General features: G+C 39.3%; 2 protein-coding genes across 2 annotated transcripts in view; one reads left to right on the forward strand and one right to left on the reverse strand.

Moving 5' to 3' along the window:
- Positions 1–2,224: 2,224 nt before the first annotated feature.
- On the reverse strand, positions 2,225–4,521 carry LOC141513167 (uncharacterized). Its single transcript, XM_074222718.1, has 2 exons — positions 4,287–4,521; positions 2,225–3,722 (listed from the first exon to the last, which is right to left on the reverse strand). The coding sequence occupies exon 2, from the start codon at positions 3,672–3,674 to the stop codon at positions 2,769–2,771; it is 906 nt and encodes a 301-aa protein (XP_074078819.1). The 5' UTR covers positions 3,675–3,722; positions 4,287–4,521; the 3' UTR covers positions 2,225–2,768.
- A 111-nt stretch (positions 4,522–4,632) lies between these two features.
- Positions 4,633–18,330, forward strand: part of DUSP10 (dual specificity phosphatase 10) — a 54,227-nt gene continuing 40,529 nt past the window's right edge. The window contains exons 1-2 of the mRNA XM_074222717.1: positions 4,633–4,820; positions 7,018–7,868. Coding sequence (XP_074078818.1) covers positions 7,061–7,868 — 808 coding nt within the window. The 5' untranslated portion in view covers positions 4,633–4,820; positions 7,018–7,060. The remainder of the gene's footprint in view (positions 4,821–7,017; positions 7,869–18,330) is intronic.

Genomic DNA, 18,330 nt, shown 5'->3' on the forward strand with positions numbered 1-18,330 from the left:
TTATGTTGAACAAATGTGAGGAGCTGTCACAAAAAAATCCTAAAGACAAATAGGATTCAGACTCCTGAATTTTTTTTTTTAAGTTTAGGAGTAAATTGAACATTAAAGACTTGCCAGAGCAATGAAGTCTTTAATCCTTATTTATATCCAAGTCAGGTACATAGCCATTGGCTGGTTGCTACTAAAAATAAACAGCCAGGACAGTATTTCAGATAGGATTTCCACATTTATGATTCAAAAAGAGGGACAAAGTCACCTCTTGTACAACTGAAGCTTGAGAAGTTGAGTGACTTAATAAATCTCCCTCTGGAAAGAAATGCTCCTGGTACACTTTAAATTGAGTTCAAACTATTTACTCGTAGGGACATATGATAAATATCTGATATATATTTTTCTAGAACTTACTAGTCAGATTTGACAGTTTCCTCAATTGTTAGCTTGATTATAACTTGCTAGTAGATAGACTGATCCCCTTATTAAATCTAAGTCAAACTACCTTTTGAAATGGGCTTTTTTTCCCCCCAAGGCAATGGGGTTAAGTGGCTTGCCCAAGGCCACACAGCTAGGTTAATTATTGCGTGCCTGAGGCTGGATTTGAACTGAGGTTCTCCTGATTCCAGGGCTGGTAGTCTATCCACTGTGCCATCTAGCTGCCCCTGAAATGTGCTTTTAATTTCTTTTCTATTAAAAGTTTTGCAGAATTTTCTGGTTTGTTTAGGTTCAGATAGTGAGGCTCATAGGAAAATTTTGTTAAAGCTCTACCTAGAGTCAACTAGGTAGTACAGGAGAGTGTGCTGGACCTGGAGTCAGAGATACCTGAATAAGTCACTTACCCTCTTATGCCTCAGTTTCTTCAACTACAAAATGGGGATAATAGTAGCATCAAGCTGAAATATTTGCAAAGTGCCCAGCATAAGATGATGATGTTTGTCCTTTGTTTTCAAAGAAGATCATGACATCAGGGAGGTGATGCCATGACATACATGAAAATTGGATTTGAGTGAGGGGGTGCTGTGCTAAGTTACCAGCCTCACTTTTTTCCTCAGGAGTCATCTGGGTCTAGAGGCCAGATATGAATCAGGATGACTGTAGATAACCCTAGTTGTGAGATAATCAGAGTTAAGTGACTTGCCCAAGGTCACACAGGTAGTGTCTGAAGCTGGAGTACTCTTGATTTCAGGAACAGTGCTCTACCCCCCTCACCACCATCTAGTTGCCCATCCCCCCTCCATCACAGAGTAGATATTTAATAAATCCTAGTTTATATATATATATATATATGTATATATATATATACATATATATATATATATATATATGTCTTATAAGCTCTTCTCAGGAGGGCCATTGTTTCTTGAAATAGGAATAAAACTTTTAGACACTTTGCATTTGGAAGGGAATTTTACTTTGTCAAAGGAGTAGCTTTTCTACTTTTTCTCTTTTTATTCTCATAATCAACCCATGAGAACCTCAGGAGATAGGAAAAGTACAATTATATTCATTTGAATTGTAACAGTTAGGGAAGGCTTTACAAAGTCTTTTTACTTACATTATCTCATTCAATTATCACAACAATCCCTTAAGGTAGGGAGCAGTAACTATGATCTTCCCTACTTTACTGATGGTGCTACTGAAATGGAGCAATAAGGTAAAGTTGGAAGAACCCTTTTTTAATACTACCTTGCTTTTAGATTTTTTTTAACAGTGTAAGCACTGATCACATATCCATTTGATCCTTGGAAATAATAAATGTGAGTACATGAATCCCTCTAAAGTAACTAATGTAAGAAACTATGTTACTCCATATGTTACAGACAGGAAAATTGATGTTTAACAGGTGAAATGATGTTCAACTTCATACAAAGATTAAGTTCATTTTGCTGAAGGTAGAACCCAAGTTTCTGGGCTAAAATTCTAGAGCTCTTTCCTCCCTTTCACAGCTGAGGAAACTGATCCATTGGTATCAACTCTGAAAAGCACAAATAACATGTTATTGCCAAAACCAAACTCCCAAATCCTAGAGGGGGTTTACTTTCTTCATTTTTTCCTTTCTCTTCTCTCTTCCTTCACCATTTTATATATATATATATATATATATATATATATATATATATATACACATATATATATTATGTATATATATGTATAGATATATATATAGATCTCTATATATACTATCTCTCTCTCTCTATATATATACATATATATATATATGTGTATATATATATATATATACTATCTCTGGTTCATCAGTATGTATAGCTACATTGGGAAGGAAGAGCAAGCTAATAACAACCTTATCATCCAAACTGATAGCTCTAAGGGATAGAATGTCTATAAGGACCTGTTCTGATGTGCTCAACTTTTTTAGCAATGTATTAGCAGCATTTTTCAAAGGTACAATAATCAGTTCATTCTGTGAATTAAAATTTATGTGTTTAGTGAGGAGGGAAGTGGTACTCCACAAATTCTTTTCATTCCTTTCTCAGCTTATGCTTAAATATGCTTTAAAAATTACTTTGCAATTCACTCTTTCCAGACTTATCTCTCTTCAGAAAAAAGAGAGAACTGAAAGGACCAACCTTTAAGAGCATCTTTCTTCTGCAGATGGCCAATTGGCTACAATGTGAAATCTTCTGATTTAAGGTATGTACTTAAAGCAATTACATGAGTATAACTGCCACTGAGGAAGATTATTTGGCTCTGAGACTTAACCATAACTCCAGACACCAAACCATTCAAAGACTCATTGTATTTCTCCACTGCAATTATTTTACTTTTCCCGCCTCATTTCTTCTAGGTAGGATATACATCCCATTTCTTGGGGTACTTCTATGCTGCCGAAACTTTTTTGTTCTTCTACTCTTCCTTTCAGGCTTCTGGGCACCTTTCCCATCATCTTTCTGGACTTGTTTAAAGAAAGTCTCCTCGGCCCACTTACATCCCTCAAAGGCAGAGCAGTCTGCGGATGATCTCATTTTCCCTGGAAGTTCACGGAATCTAGAAGTCAAATGAACTGGGACGGAAGAGTCCGGCACCCCCAGGATCTGTGGGCCAAATTCAGTGTTGTTCATTACATTCTGCCTCTGCTTCTTTTCCCGTCGGGTTCCGTGCCGCTCTGGTTTTTCCTTTTTCCCTTCGCCAAGAATCTTGTGGGATGGCTGTGTAATCTTACAACAGAAGCCACCCCCCCTGGAGTTACTGCACTGGGTGGGGAAATAAGGGGGTACCGAAGAACAGAACCTCCGGATGCGTCTAGATGAATTCCCATGTTCATGTCCCCCAAAGCCCCAGTTTCGAGATGGGGTCCTGGTGCTGGGAGGAGGGACGGATGGGCACCTGCAAAGCCAAAGCAGTCGGGGCGCCTTTGGATTGCACCTTAGAAAAGGAATTGTGCTCAGGATGCTCGAGTCGGCCCCCAGAGCTTGTGGCCAGCAACGCCCGGGGGAAACGACCCGGTGGCAAGGGTAGCCATCGCCCACTCTCCCATCTTTGGACCTTTTTTTACCTGAAGGTTGCCGCGTTCTGGACCTGGCCCAGTGTCGAGGCTCTGGTTCCTCCAATGGCAGCGGGGAAGCTGGGGGTGTGACCGGGGAACTACAAGGCAAATCTTGGTAAATGGCCTGCCTGGTACTGGTGCCGTGAGACTCTTTCTTTTTCCGATCTTGAAGCATCAGCTGCAGTTGTCGCTTTGATACAAACACTGTGGGTTGCTGAGAGTACTGGAGTTTGGGGGAAAGAGGCATTAGGCAAAGCGGAGCGGGGCTCGGACTCTGGCCAGCCCAGGATGTTGAATGATGCCTGGGCTGAACTCTCAGGGATTGGACAAGTGGAAACTTCTCTCTTTTTTTTTGGCTAGAGAGCCAGGGAAGGAGCCAATGGAAGAAGGAATGGACTTAGAAGCTCCCGGATTTCTTTCCTCAAAATGAGAGACCCTGTCTGTGTGCTTCTCAAGTGATCAGCTCCGAGGATGGGAGAAGGGGGAAAAAAATCCACCTCTGCGGCTTAGCTTCTTAGAGTTGTCCGCAGATAGAACCTGAACTGGGGGTCGGGGGTCTAGATTCACAGGGTTTTTAAATCCACCTTGAGACGAGAGGACTGGCTTGATTCCCCGAATTTCGACTAGGGAACAGTAAAGTCTTGAGTAAAACCAGGGACTTCCAGACTTTTTCAATTCGGGAAGGCGAGTCTTTTCTCAAGTATTCAGAAAGTTACTAATTTGGGGACTTTTTTTTATCATTTCTTTCAGATTAAAATAAAATGGAAAATTTAAAATAGGTTCGTACCGTCTCTGGCAGAGAGAAGGTCCTCTTCAAGTGAAAAGAGACATTTATCCCAAGTGGAAAGTGCAATTCATTGACAATTCAGTCCAAGAACGGGTTAACTGCATCCTACTGGTTCAGTTTACATGTAAATAGAGAGCAGCTGCTCCTCTCCAGCTCCGGCAGTCTCTTTTAAGTTTTTGATTGGCTGCCAATGACATCACCGCCCGTGTTATAACATAGAGGACCCAAAGAGGCGTCGGATGAACCCTCCTTAAAGAGACAGGGCCACGCCCCCGACTCCACCCTCTCTCGACAGCCATTGGCTACGGGCTGCTGTGAGGTGGCATTTGGGTTTCACCTAGAGCCTATTGGCCCAAGCACTGATCCGTCTGCGCTTGGCCCGCCTCCTACGAACCTTACATTTACAGTGTAGCAAAAGAGAAAGTAACTATGTTGCAGCTGGAGATCAATGAAGCTAAGTGAATGGGGGTTTAATGTGCAAATCGATAGCTACAGCGAAGCGCCAAATGGTGGAGGGATACACTTATTTATGAAGTAAGTGGAAGTCGCCGCCTAGACGCCTAGGAGGAGAGGCGAGGAGTGGAGGTGTGGGGTAGAGATGTGTTTGTGTGTGTGCGATGCGATACTCTCCTTTTTGGGGGGAAAACAAGGTAAGGTGAGAGGGCTCCGGACTGGCGGCTACGCTACTCTGCGCTCCCACTCTATGCGGTCCACTTGGGTTTGGGAGAAGAAAACCCAGGTTTGTGGGGGTTTTGCGGCAGTTCTCAACGTCCAGGGCGCGCGGGCTCCTCTGTGTGTGTGAGTGATCCTGGTGTACCAGAACCCGAGTGATGTTGAGTGGAGGGGAAGGCGCTGTTTTAAAAAAAAAAACAAAACCCCACCATGGAATCAGTTCATTTCCATTCTAGCCCCTTTCTGGTAATGGTTGTAGTGGGATGGGATGGAGAAGCTTCCTCAAACAGCTTTAGTAGATTTGGAGTGCTAGACTTTATGGTTTCATGGAAAATCTCTATACGACCCTCTGCTGCAGAGATGCAGATATCTTTGATATACTATGTGCGTGTGAGATGCCCCATGCATCCACGCACTATATGTGGACGTAGGGAGTAGGGGTGTGTGCGTGTGTGTATACATTTATTCTGTCTCTCTGGAAAGGAAGTCTATTGATGCCTGGACATATCCTGTCAGGTAACACAATACTTTTATACTTCCTGATGACATGGAACAGTTCTATCGCATTCTCAAATAGTACTCATTTTCCAATTATGCCATAGGAGAGTAGGGGGAGTGTGAATCCTTTGCTGACATCTAAAGGTGGGTAAAGGAAATCTTAATCAGAGTCTGTATAAGATATGGTCTGTGGTGTCTCTGTATGAGTGAGTGTTTGTATACATGTTTTGATTTGGCACTGTGACATTTCATTTTGCATTATGAAAATTCTGATAAATGAACCTAAGATGACATTTCTCCTTTATAGACAGGTTTTAAAGTTCGTTTTTGGTGAGCCATTCCTGTTTGAGGTTTGGCTTCTTTTCCATGTGTGTGCCTCAATAAAGGGGAGAGAGAATCAATCTGTTTGGGTTCTATAGAACTGATGTTCCATCAAGCAGGAAAGGACCCTGGCTCTTTGCAGATACTACTGTGTGTCTTCAAGGCAGAGCCAATGTTCCTAAGATATAACTACTATTGCAAAAGCATTTTTCAAAATAAGGAGATCTTTTGGGGAGAGCTTTAGATGATCTAAAGTTAAAAAATATAGATAGGATAGAATGTTTGCTACATTCTGGTCTATTGCTGAGCTTATAGAGGCATCTCTTTTTTGTATGGGGGTTGGGGGTGGAGGACATTAGGCTGAGGCTGAGAACGAACTGAAGAAGGAGCCAAGGAGGCTGGTTTAGAAAGGGGGGGGGGAAATCTAAGGGGGTGATGGATCCATCAGGGTTATGATTTCCAGGCCTAACTTTGGAGCCTTGTTTTAGTGCCCCACTACTACAGGTGAAAGTGAAAAGTAGAAAATTCAGATTAATATTCAGAGAAGTGATAGAAACACGTTACTGTATTGTAGTTTTTTTCAGGACACAGTACAAATGGCAGTTTTGTGTACATGTTCCTTACAAGGATTCTCTGAGGGGAGTTTCATTTTGACTTAAAGAAAGTTGACAATCCAATTCAGGTCTACCTATGTTCTATAATCCTATGTTCTGTGCCAAATAGTTTTGATCATCTTTTTCTTTTCCTTTGCAGTGGGCAAAGGAAGTAAATGAGAGCCTGCAATAGTAGACAGCCATATTTCTCAGCCAGTTCAAGTGTACTTCTGCCTCCCAGAGGAGGGCAGGGATTAGATAACCTCAGGAGATTCTATTCTAGCCCTTTGATTTTTTTTTTATTCTTTATGCTTTTTAAATTCCTATACTTGGACTCCATTTTTTAAAAATTTTATTTTTGGCAGTCTAAATCCTGAAAGGTAGAATTCATTTCTATTTGCATGGGTAATATACTTGCCCTTAAGTGTGGAATGTCAAAGTAGACTTGGACCAGTTTGGTTTGCATCCTCTTTGCATACACGTGAAGAAGCTGGACTCTCTGATACTTGTGTGATAAAAGTTACTTAAGGTGACTTTCCCCAGAAAGGATATAATGACAAGTCCCCTTCCTCAAATTGAGGCATAATGCATTTGTGACCTCTTTTGTGTCATGTGACTTTTCTTTTCTTTTTCCCCCTTCTTTACAGACTATCTTGAGTTCTTCTTGAATTGCCAGTTTTCAGCCTCCTCATGCCTCCATCTCCTTTAGACGACAGGGTAGTAGTGGCACTATCTAGGCCAGTCCGACCTCAGGATCTCAACCTTTGTTTAGACTCTAGCTACCTTGAATCTGCCTCTTCTATCAGTGATAACCACGTAGCTGTGATTGCCACCACCGTTGTGTCTCTAAAGGCTGCGAATCTGACGTATATGCCCTCATCCACCTGCTCTGCCCGCTCCCTGAATTGTGGATGCAGCAGTGCCAGCTGCTGCACTGTGGCAACTTACGACAAGGACAATCAGGCCCAGACCCAAGCCATCGCTGCCGGCACTTCTACCAACATAGGAACCTCTACTCTCTGTCCTGCCAACCAGATGGTCAACAACAATGAAAATCTTGGCTCTTTAAGTCCATCTGGTGGGGTGAGCAGTCCCATGTTGGGGACCCCCAAACCACTTGCCAGCATCAAAATAATCTATCCTAACGACTTGGCAAAGAAGATGACCAAATGTAGCAAAAGTCACCAACAGAGCCAGGGTCCTGTCATCATTGACTGCAGACCATTCATGGAGTACAATAAGAGCCACATCCAGGGGGCTGTTCATATTAACTGTTCTGATAAAATCAGCAGGAGGAGATTACAGCAAGGCAAGATCACAGTCTTGGACTTGATCTCCTGTAGGGAAGGCAAGGACTCTTTCAAGAGGATCTTTTCCAAAGAAATCATAGTTTATGATGAGAATACCAATGAACCCAGCCGGGTGATGCCTTCCCAACCACTTCACATAGTCCTAGAGTCACTGAAGAGAGAAGGCAAAGAGCCTCTGGTTTTGAAAGGTACTTGATCTCTTCCCCATCCCTCACCCTTAACCCATTCTTTTGAGAATCTGCTAACTCATATTTTTGCTTATTTTCTTTTTGGACTTAACACCAGTGCTGTCCCTCTCCTTTCAAACCCAGTCCTTCCAAACCTTGCTATCTTCTTTACCTTCCTTCCTCCAAGATTATTGAATTGAAATCCATGGGCCTTGGGGTCTGGTCCCAACTCTACTATTAGCTAGTTGAGTGATTTGGGGAGGGGAGTTGTTTAGCATCTTTGGGTTTCTGTTTCTGTATCTGCAAAACTGCATTACAATGCCTACCCTGTTTACTTTATTAAAGGTATTTGTGAGGATGAAATGAACAAATGTATATGAAAGCACTTATGATAGTGAAATACTGATGTAAGGTGCAAGGAGTGGTGGTGGTATTATGAGAATTCTCATAACATTTCTGGCATGTTATTAGAGATGGAGCTATAGGAAGAGGGAATTAACAACAGCAACATCAACAAACCAATGTAAAGTTTTGAAGCAAATACATCTGTCTAAAGGATGACTCTCTCTTCAACTCTTCCTCATCTCAATATGTTTTATCTGCTTTGGAGAAAATGCTTTAAGCGTAAAACAGTTATTTAGTTATCTCTATATGTTATTGTGGTCTGGAAAAGCTTATTTACAAATAATTTCTTAAAATATGCTCATATCCTTCCTAAAGCTTTGAAGGATAAGTCTGATTACAAAAATGTGTCGCTGTTTCATGTTAGGTTCTTTCCTACATGTGAAAAATGGTTTGTGTCTCTGCATTACCCTTAGTCTATCCATACTAGAAAGGCAAGAAACTTGAGATTCCTGCAGCCATTTATACAACATCCCATCACACCTTGCTTTGGATTACTTTGAAGCACAGAATCAGACTTTCTCTTGCCCCTAAGACTGTCAGATATCCTTCCAAATGCTTTCATTACCAAGTCAGTCTTGGATGATGCTTAAATTAAATTTAATCTTTGTGTTACACTGTGCCTTTATTGCATTCTATACTATTTTTTCCCACTTTGCCCATGGAGGAAAAGATGTAGTGTTCTTGCCCCACTTCAGTTGGGTGTTGATAGACCAAAGTGAGTGGGTCTACTCATTGGGTAAACTATTGATGCAAATTACCAAAGCTCATTTTGCTAGAGTAAATTGGATCTTTTTTTGCCTATTTAGTTGATTGTGGTTTCTCAATTGTCATTCTCTTCATTTTCTACTCCTAACCCCATATATCTTCTATTAACTGAGGAAAATAAAGTTCTTTCTTTCTTTTTTTTCCAGTTATATTCTTCCTCACCTCATCCTACCTCTGACCTCTTAATTTACTCTCTTTGTATGTTGCTACCTGGAAACTCTCATTCTTCTTAGATCTAGTAGGTTATGAAGGGAATCAATGAAAGATGATTTTCACTATGATGCTATGAGACTAAAATGTATACTACTTTAGCTGTCGTGAGTTATAAATATGTTCATTTTTGAGTTTGTCTTTTGACATGTGCATATATATATATACATACATATCTACATAGATAGATAGGAGTGGAGGGAACTTCTTCAATTCCTCAGCAATTATCTTGGGGAGGGAGGGAAGAGAAAACAACAGAGCCATCAATCTGCCTAATGATCTTCTTTTTTTTCTTCTATAGACTAGCTCTTAAACTCTGTTTGGGGGTCCTTAACCAAAGAAGGGAATAGATGAACCAAATTCTGATAATGCCTGGAACTGTATCATGGTGGTAATTAGGAAGAGATGTAGAAACAGTCCCCTGGTCTGCTGTGATCTGTGGTTGGCTATGGTTATAAATCATTGGGCAATGAGTCCCCCTAGTGCAACCCAGGGGTTACCCTTATGCCTTATTGTCTGTCTGAAACCATGGACAGTCTGGCCTTGATCCTCAGTGATGAGATAGTGAGACTTTCCCAGCGGGGCGGGACTGGACCCGCTGCTGACTTCACCACTGGGTGCCCTGGTTGAGTCCTGCTCAGGGCCAGACATTTTCAGATTGGCGAGAAGCAGCGACAGTCGGGTTTAGAAGACGTTCGCGGTAGAGGTTGGCTTATATTTGGTTTTTTCTTTAGATAACCTATAGACTTGGTTTAAATCTATAACATAGTGAAGGAAAGGGCAACATATTAAGACTATTTTTACCTTATTTCTCTAGAGGAGAACATAAGGAAGATTATTTCTTTTATGGGCCTAGTCTGAAATTGGGTTTATAATAAGACTGTTCTCAAGGAAAGAATTCATTTTGAACATATTCACAGTTCTTTGGGGGTATATGGAGTGGGTAAGAAATGGGTTCCTTTAAGTATCATTGATACCAAAGAGAAGATGGAAATTTCTTAAAATAGCAATCAACAACTTTACCTAGAAGTTCTCCTGAAGTGTCCTTGCTTTAGGTCAAGTAAGTTAATTTGCCATTGCTGTTCTACAAAGTTTGAATTTAGGAAAGCCAGTCCTTTGGTGGACTAAGATTCTATTATGTAGAGTAATGGTGGTGCCATTTTGAAATAGGTCATTTTTCCTTTCTTTTTTTGGCAGAGTAGTTTGGTGGTGGGGTTGATGTGGAGAAGTTAAGCATAAGGGAGGAGGTTGGATGGGTTAAAATACAACATAAGGTAGAATTGCTAAATCTTCTTTCATTTATTTTGAGTGATTTCTATTGCTCCATGTAATCCAGTCTAATTTATGGCCGGCCCATCTGATCCTCAGTTTTATGTTTGTAAACACTGGTTGCTACCTTCACAGTCCAAGTTTTATGTCCCCCTGTTTCAGCGCCATCTTCTCCATTTTTGGCGCTGCCTGTCAAATGAAAAGCTACTCTGTTACCATTTTAGTAAGACAGGTTGGGAAGCCAGATCAGAGAAGTCAGAGCCCTTGGGATTAGGTTACTGTTCTAGTTTACAATCCCCCCCATTAATGACCTAGGTCTGAAACTCTGAGTCTCATCTTCTTCAGAGAGGCAAATGGCATTAGATGTGGTCTTCTACCTGATGAGAAGGATCAAAATGAAAAAAGAAATGTATATGCATATATACATCTCTCTATATAAATATAAATGTACATATACATCTATGTCTATTTATCTAATCTGTCTGTCTGTCTAGAGAGATTACTTACTCAATACTCAGCCCTTGAATGAATCTGAATTCTGAATTCTGATGAAGGCATGAGAATCTTGAGGAGGTAGAACTGGATCTCTGTTAGCTGTTTCCATGAATCTAAAGGTTAAATAAAGGAGTGTGTTAACTTTCCCTCACATTTAGAAGTCCACTGTTTTTTCCTACAAAGCCAAATTCACAGGAACAATTTTAACACCTGCCAACTTGAGGAGTAAAAGAAAAAAAAAGTCTGTCTAAAGAATGGAAGCAGAGTTTACTCATGGCTTTTTTAAATTCTCTTTTTAAGCTGAGGAACCCCCATTATGGTTGGCAAGATATCTTAAAGGAGAAATCTCCTTTAAAGTTGTGGGGGTACTTGGAGTGATTTTTTAAAAACACCTCTTTGGAGTCTTCTATTTCTTTTTTTTTTCCTTTTTTTTTTTTTTTTTTTTTTTTTTTTGCAAGGCAGTGGGGTTAAATGGCTTGTCCAAGGCCACACAGCTAGGTAATTATTAAATGTCTGAGACCGGATTTGAACCCAGGTACTCCTGACTCCAAGGCCGGTGCTTTATCCACTATGCCACCTAGCGGCCCCCGGAGTCTTCTATTTCAATGTCTACATTTCACAGCTTCCCTTATTCCTCCTTGTACTCTCTCAAACTGAGAATCGATTATTCTACTGCCTGACAGGTCCCTGTCAAGGAACCTGAAACGATTTATTAGACTGTGGAGACAAAAAGGGAAAGGTGGGGGGAGAGAGGTATGAAAGAGAGACCAGGAAGTTTGTACATGAAGTAATTCTATGACAGAATCAAAAACCTCTTTTTAGAAAACCCTCCATGGTCCCTCCTGGGACATGAATTACATATGTTGAATATTTACCATGAAAATATTCCAGTTTTCCTAAATTTGTTTTGTTAGTAGTTCTAATACCACCTTCATAAAGATGTCAGGAAGATTTAAAAAACAAAAAACCAAACAAATAAAAAGGATAACAGAAAATACTCTTTCTTGATATAAACTTTCTTACTGTTATCTTAACCTCTAGATGTATTTTGAACATGCCCGGCTGATCTAACAGAAATTAATGAGAACAATTAAAATACATATGACTATTGTTCCAAAGGAGGGAAAATACTTTGCTGGGGAGATGTGTTCTGTGTGTGTGTGTGTGTGTGTGTGTGTGTGTGTGTGCATGTACATGAACTCGTTGCTGTGACCTAAAAATAACTGAATGACTGCTAACTAATTTAAGTAGCATACAGTTGGAGTTCCAAGTAATTACAAAAGCATGTTGGGCCAAAAGGCCTGAGTGATTTGGGCATATCTTAGAATTATTTATAATGGGATTTGTAAAAAATGTGATTATAAATCCATCCAGCTGATGTCACGAGGCTAAATAATGAGAGTATAAGGCTATAAAGCTTTACTTTTCTGGCCTCTTGTTAGGCTGATGTATTTTTTTTTATGCTTTAGGAAAAACACATATACACATGCAACTCAACTACAAAATATGTGTGTGTGTGGGGAAATAAATTGAGAGCAGGAAGATTGGACACATGCAGCATTAAAAAGGTTGGAAGAAATGAGAACTTTGCTTTTATTTGGATGAGGCAAGAGACTAGCTTGCCTTTTGTACCTGTGTCTAGGGGATTAAGGAGAGAGAAAGTCAGAATATATCCTGCTACTTGCTGAGTTACACCTTGTTGATGATTATAATGGCTCACTTCCTTTTAGTTTAAATTGACAAACTATCTCTTGGCTTTTTTTCCCCCCTCTCCTTTCTAGAACTGAGGAGATGCAGTTCCCTTTTCACCTGTCCTTCCAACCTTCTGAACAGTCATCCATCCCCTTAGGGGATATTTGTTTCTTAGGGGAAATTTTGCCTTATTCTGAAACCTTTGGCAGTGAATTAGTACCTCTTCTCCCTACAACTCTTAGTCAGTCTTGTAACTTGGAGGGGGGGCAATATTTGATGTATATTAACTGATAATTAAATACGGACTTCACTTGGAAAGTTTTTTAAACTCCAGGATTGTTTTCATTCCAGAATATAGGAAAAATTGTCCTGACCTGATATCATTCTCTGTAAACCTTCATTAACCTGAGTTCTCACTTTCATTCACTAAAAATGGGTGTCTTATCCAGATGTACATGAAAATTGGAATTTAATTGGAATTTGGATGTAAGATTTTTCATTTTCTCCAGGAATTATGTGTTCCTTAGAGTAAAAGAATACTCTAATTGAGACAGCTTATATGTTTGTATGGGAGTCATGAAGAAAGGGAGAATGATTTGAAAGTGATTGAAAGGCAATGATTGCTTAATTTTTATTATTTTTTTCTTTCAAGTTTCAGATACTTGGAAGTGGATGTCTTTTGATCCAGGGGGAAGAATGGCCAGGAAATTATTATAGCCTCACCTCACTCCTTGTGTTCCTCTATGGGGTTGGAAGTATATTGGAGGACTATAGACCTATAATATCTAAACTAGGGAGGTGGGAGGAAAGTTGAGATATAATGAGATAAATGGGGCCACTGAGTAAACACTAGCTCTCCTCATTCCCCAGCCCCTGCTAATGGCAAATAGCCAGTTTTTGTTTTAGATTAACTCATTGCCTGCCCAAACTCCTTCTGAGGGCAATATATAGCAAATGCTCATTCAAATTGGTGGTGATGGGGGATTATCCAGGTAAAAGCAATTCACTTGATTTTCTTCTTTGTGTGTATATAGGGTATACAAGGAGAGGAGCATTTTGAGGAAAACATTACCAGGCTTGTTCCAGGACCTTTTGGTACTCTAGGCAGACACAAAATGTTCATGGAGATCAAGTATAAGTTTTGCTTGGTAATGAACTGCCTCCTTTGACAGGACTGGGCACATGACTTTCAGAAGGGAAGAAGTGATTTATTAGACAAAGGTTAGTGGCATTGCTTATCTTCTGCCAGAATCATACAGGTTTGTGAAGGTTGCTGGAGCTTGAGTACAGTATTTTATACATAGAATTTAATTCCTGTCAACTAAGCAGTTTTCTTAAGACTATATGTGTGCTATTTTTTTTGGGGGGGGGGGAATGGTGTGGGATGGTTCTGAAGCCCTAAAGTTATATACAAGTGGGAAATATGATAGACTACTAATATATGGAATGAGTCAAACTTTAGACCACTTACAAGTGCTGCATTTTCCATTGACTGGATCTTTTCAGACCATTGCATTTTGGGATTTCCTAATTGTTCACAAAAATTTGATGTATAAAACATGTTGGCTGTGGAGTATGTATTTTAATCTTCTGGGAGGTCATCTCTACCATTTTGTTCCTTGCATTCCTGCCCTAGAAAGGATGGCTAAAATATGAGTGTGGGGTAAGGGTTGGGGTGGAGTTCACATTTAGTTGGAACTTTTTAATCTCAACTAAAAGACAGTAGATTCAAGAGCTTCAGATTAAAATTCATGATTAATTAGTAGGGTTATTTGTAGCTTTCACTGGCAATTCACAATAGATCTGACCCATCTGCAAAGATATTAAGTTTTTCATAGAATGAGCAGGAACTGTAAAAGATATGAGCATAAATATCTGACTGTTGCCCAAGACACTTTAATAAGATTTTCTCAACTGTAATGTTGAGAACATGGAGACTCTTAAGTTACAGTTACTCTTAGTACAAGCTCATATGATGACTATATGCTTGTTGACTAATTGTTCCACCAACCTACTTTAGAGCTGTTAACATGATAGCTATTTTCCCAAGATTCTGCCCTTGGACATCTTCCTCTTTCTTACTGAGCTGTCTTCCTTCTTAGTCATTACTTATGATGAAAGTGATATCCACATTTATCTCTCTCCCTTTCCTTCTGTATGTGTCTGCTTCTTTCTCTGTCTGTTTGGTTTTTGTTTCTCTATCTCTTCCTCATGTCTTCTTCCCTGCTTCCTGCCCCAGTTGTACTTGAATGACTCTCTGGAATTTCAAACCCAGCATATCCAAAACTAAACTTAACCCCCCCCCCCCCTTACTCTTTTTATTTATCCTATTGGTGTCAAAAGAACTAATATGCTTGAAAAATCCCCCCCCCCCCTTTACTTTCCACATCCTTTTGATCACTATGTTCTTTTCATTCTACAACAACATGTATGGCATATAGAATCCAGAGAAAGATAACATTAAAATTCATCAGAAAATATTTATTAGGCACTAACTGTATGCCATACTGTTCAAGGTGTTGGGGTTATAAACACAATTAATGAAATAAGCAAACACAGATAAGAAGAAATATGAAGAGAATAAAATTTTTAAATTCAAAGTAGTTTAAGTAGGGGATCAGCAAAGACTTCATATCAAGGAATTGTATTGGAGCATTAGATATCATGCTATCACAATGATACCATGTAGAAATGGAGATTTTTTTTTCCTGGAACATGGACTGGAATGGGGAGCGTGAATTTATGATTCTCACTTAAAGAATTGTCACATTGAAGATTATTCCACTTGGGGCCAGAGGACAGAATTAGGAGCAATGGATGGAAGCTGTTGAGATGCAGATTGAGGTTTCCTGTAAATGTAAACTTTCTAAGACCTTGCTGTTTCCTCAGACAATAGTACATTTCCCTCTTGTCAGATATCTTCAAGAAGTGCTTGGATCACCTTACCTGTTGGTGATAACATAAAAGAAAATCTCTCACCTCCCTGTTGTCATGGCCTCTTTCAAGAATGAAGGACAGGGGCAACTATGTGGAGTACTGGCCCTGGAGTCAGGAGTACCTGAGTTCAAATCAGACCTCAGACACTTAATAATTTCCTAGCCCTGTGGCCTTGGGCAAGCCACTTAATCCCATTGCCTTGCAAAAAAAAACTAAAAAAAAAATGAAGGACAAACATCAGACTCTGTGAATAATAGTAGGAGCTACCCATTAGGGACCCACCCGCAACTTGTCAGTTAGACAAAACAATTCCCTCCCTTTCTCCCCTCCTTCCCTGCCTCTTTCTTTCCTTCCATTCTCTGCAAACACAGGAACACTTACCTGCCCAAAGGGGTATAAATTTTGATCACTGAAATCTTAGATCTTGGAATTTATGGACTGGATTTGTTTTTTTTTTGGACTGGATTTCTTAAGGACAATGCCTTAAACCCAAAACACTGACTCTTATTGATCAGGTAACTATGTCTCAGACCAAGTCAGACTTGGTCATTTTTTGGTCCCCAATTGGTTTAGTTTGGTTCTCCTCCTAGATTGATTTTTTTCTTTTTTGATCAGGTCAAAGAAGCCATTATTTGCCTAATTTCTTACCTAACCTTAATCATTGAAGGGGAATTGCTTCAATCAAATTGAGAATTGTTAAGACTTTAACTTAAAAAAGTCTAGACTTTCCACTGCATCCAGTTATCCTTGGCCACTGACCTGATCTATATTTCTGACCACTGGATTCTCATGGCTTTTGAGGAGAAAATGAGGCTGGTGACTGCACAGCCCTCCATCAGTAAATCCAATTCATTTGCATCTTCTTGATGTCATAGTTTTCTCTGAGAACAAACTTCTGGATAACCTCACCTATTGGTGATTATTGTGAAAGGAAACACTGTTCAGATACAAGTTGAACCAACAGACTTTCTGAGTTTTCTTTTAATTCTCAACATTCTTTTCTCCCCCTTTTTAATTCCCATTCCTATCAAACTTGTCTAGTTATCAGGAATTCAACCACTATCTGGACAATTAAAAATAGTTTCTTTAAGGCAACTCCCTATGTCACATTTATTCTTCCTCTAATGAATTCTTTGCTTTGATCACTTTAAAAGCAGAGTGACATTGGTAATTTCATTTTATTCTTTATAGCCTTTCAGTGGTTTCCAGTCACTTGCTGAAAAGAATCTGAACTTTTAAAACTGGCATTGAAGACCAACCCTATAAAATCTGGTACCAGTCTTCTTTTTACAACTTTATCTTTTGCTTCTCCTTTTCACATATTCTAGGGACCTATCCATACTGAACTATATTTTTCCTAAAGGAAGATTCACACTATTTCTTGTATTTAGAATGTATTCCTTTCCTTTCACCAATCTCTGGCAATTTCAACCTTGAACAACCTTTTGAGATTGAGTTCAAATATTATCTATTTCATGAAGCCTTGTCTGAATTTGCTCCCCTTCCCACTAGTTGTAAATTATATTTTCTTATTCTGTGGAGCAATGCTAATCACATTCTGTTTTGTATTATCTGTCTTTATCTGTTTATACTACTAGCTAATTTGTAAGTTCTCTGAGTACAGAACTGTGTCTTATTTATCTTTGGGTTGTGCCTCTGTTCCTTGTTTTAGATGTAGTCTCTTGTTGCTTAAACATTTTTGAGTTGAATTAGGGTTGCTGGACCCTTTCCTTTCAGTACTGAATTATAGTTCAGTCATTATTTTTGTTGGAATGTCAGTTCCCTGGTATACATCTTCCTTGGAGACCCACAATCAAAAGTTATCATCGTGTTCCTTTTTGCTTTCTCTTTCATTTTTTTGTTCCCCCTAGCATTGAGCCTATACCAATCTTATTTGAGAAGTGGGTCATGACCTGGATATGATGCTGTCCTCTGAGGTTCATCTTTGCATAGTTTTTATCTTCCCTTTTAAGAAGCATGTCCTTATTCTCTGCTTGTACCTTCAAAAATTAATACGTTTTTCTTTATTGGGCATTGTACTAAATTAAAATTTCACATGGTTTCAAGTTAAAGGCTTATCTATGGTCAAGAAGGAGCATCAATAAATCTCTTTTTATGTATAAGGAATACTTAAAATTTTGACTCATTCAGAATTTTTGGTTATTCAATATAGACCATCTATGAAAAGAGGTTTTGTTAAGCAACATGTGTGTGAACATGATTACAGAGAATAAAGCTAGGTGGTTCCTAAGCAAGAGTAAACAAAACAAACAAATACCTCTTATCACCTTATTTATATTTAATGTTCTAATTATGGGTGACTTGATCTTAGAGAAATAGCCACAAGGCAGAAAGAGCATACTGACTCTGGAGTCAGAGGATTCTAATTTAAATCCTGCCTCTGATGTTGATTACTTGTTTTACCTTGAGCAAGTCACTTAACCTCCCTTGTCCTCAGTTTTCCCTCATCTGAAAATGAAGGAGCTGAACATGGTGGTCTCAGATCATTTCCAGCTCTAGAGCTATGCTTTGACTTGCTATTAATTTAAAAAGTGATAAATGTAACAGAATTACCACCAACTTCAATTCTTTTACTTGCATTTATTTTTTTTCTTCTGTCTCCATAATGATTCTGAATTAGTGGAGTTTTAATTTATTCATTCACTTTTTTCCCTTTTTGGAAATTCTAATTGATACATTTTCTCTCCAT

This window comes from Macrotis lagotis, chromosome 2, assembly GCF_037893015.1.
Source record: "Macrotis lagotis isolate mMagLag1 chromosome 2, bilby.v1.9.chrom.fasta, whole genome shotgun sequence".
Lineage (NCBI taxonomy): Eukaryota > Metazoa > Chordata > Mammalia > Peramelemorphia > Peramelidae > Macrotis > Macrotis lagotis.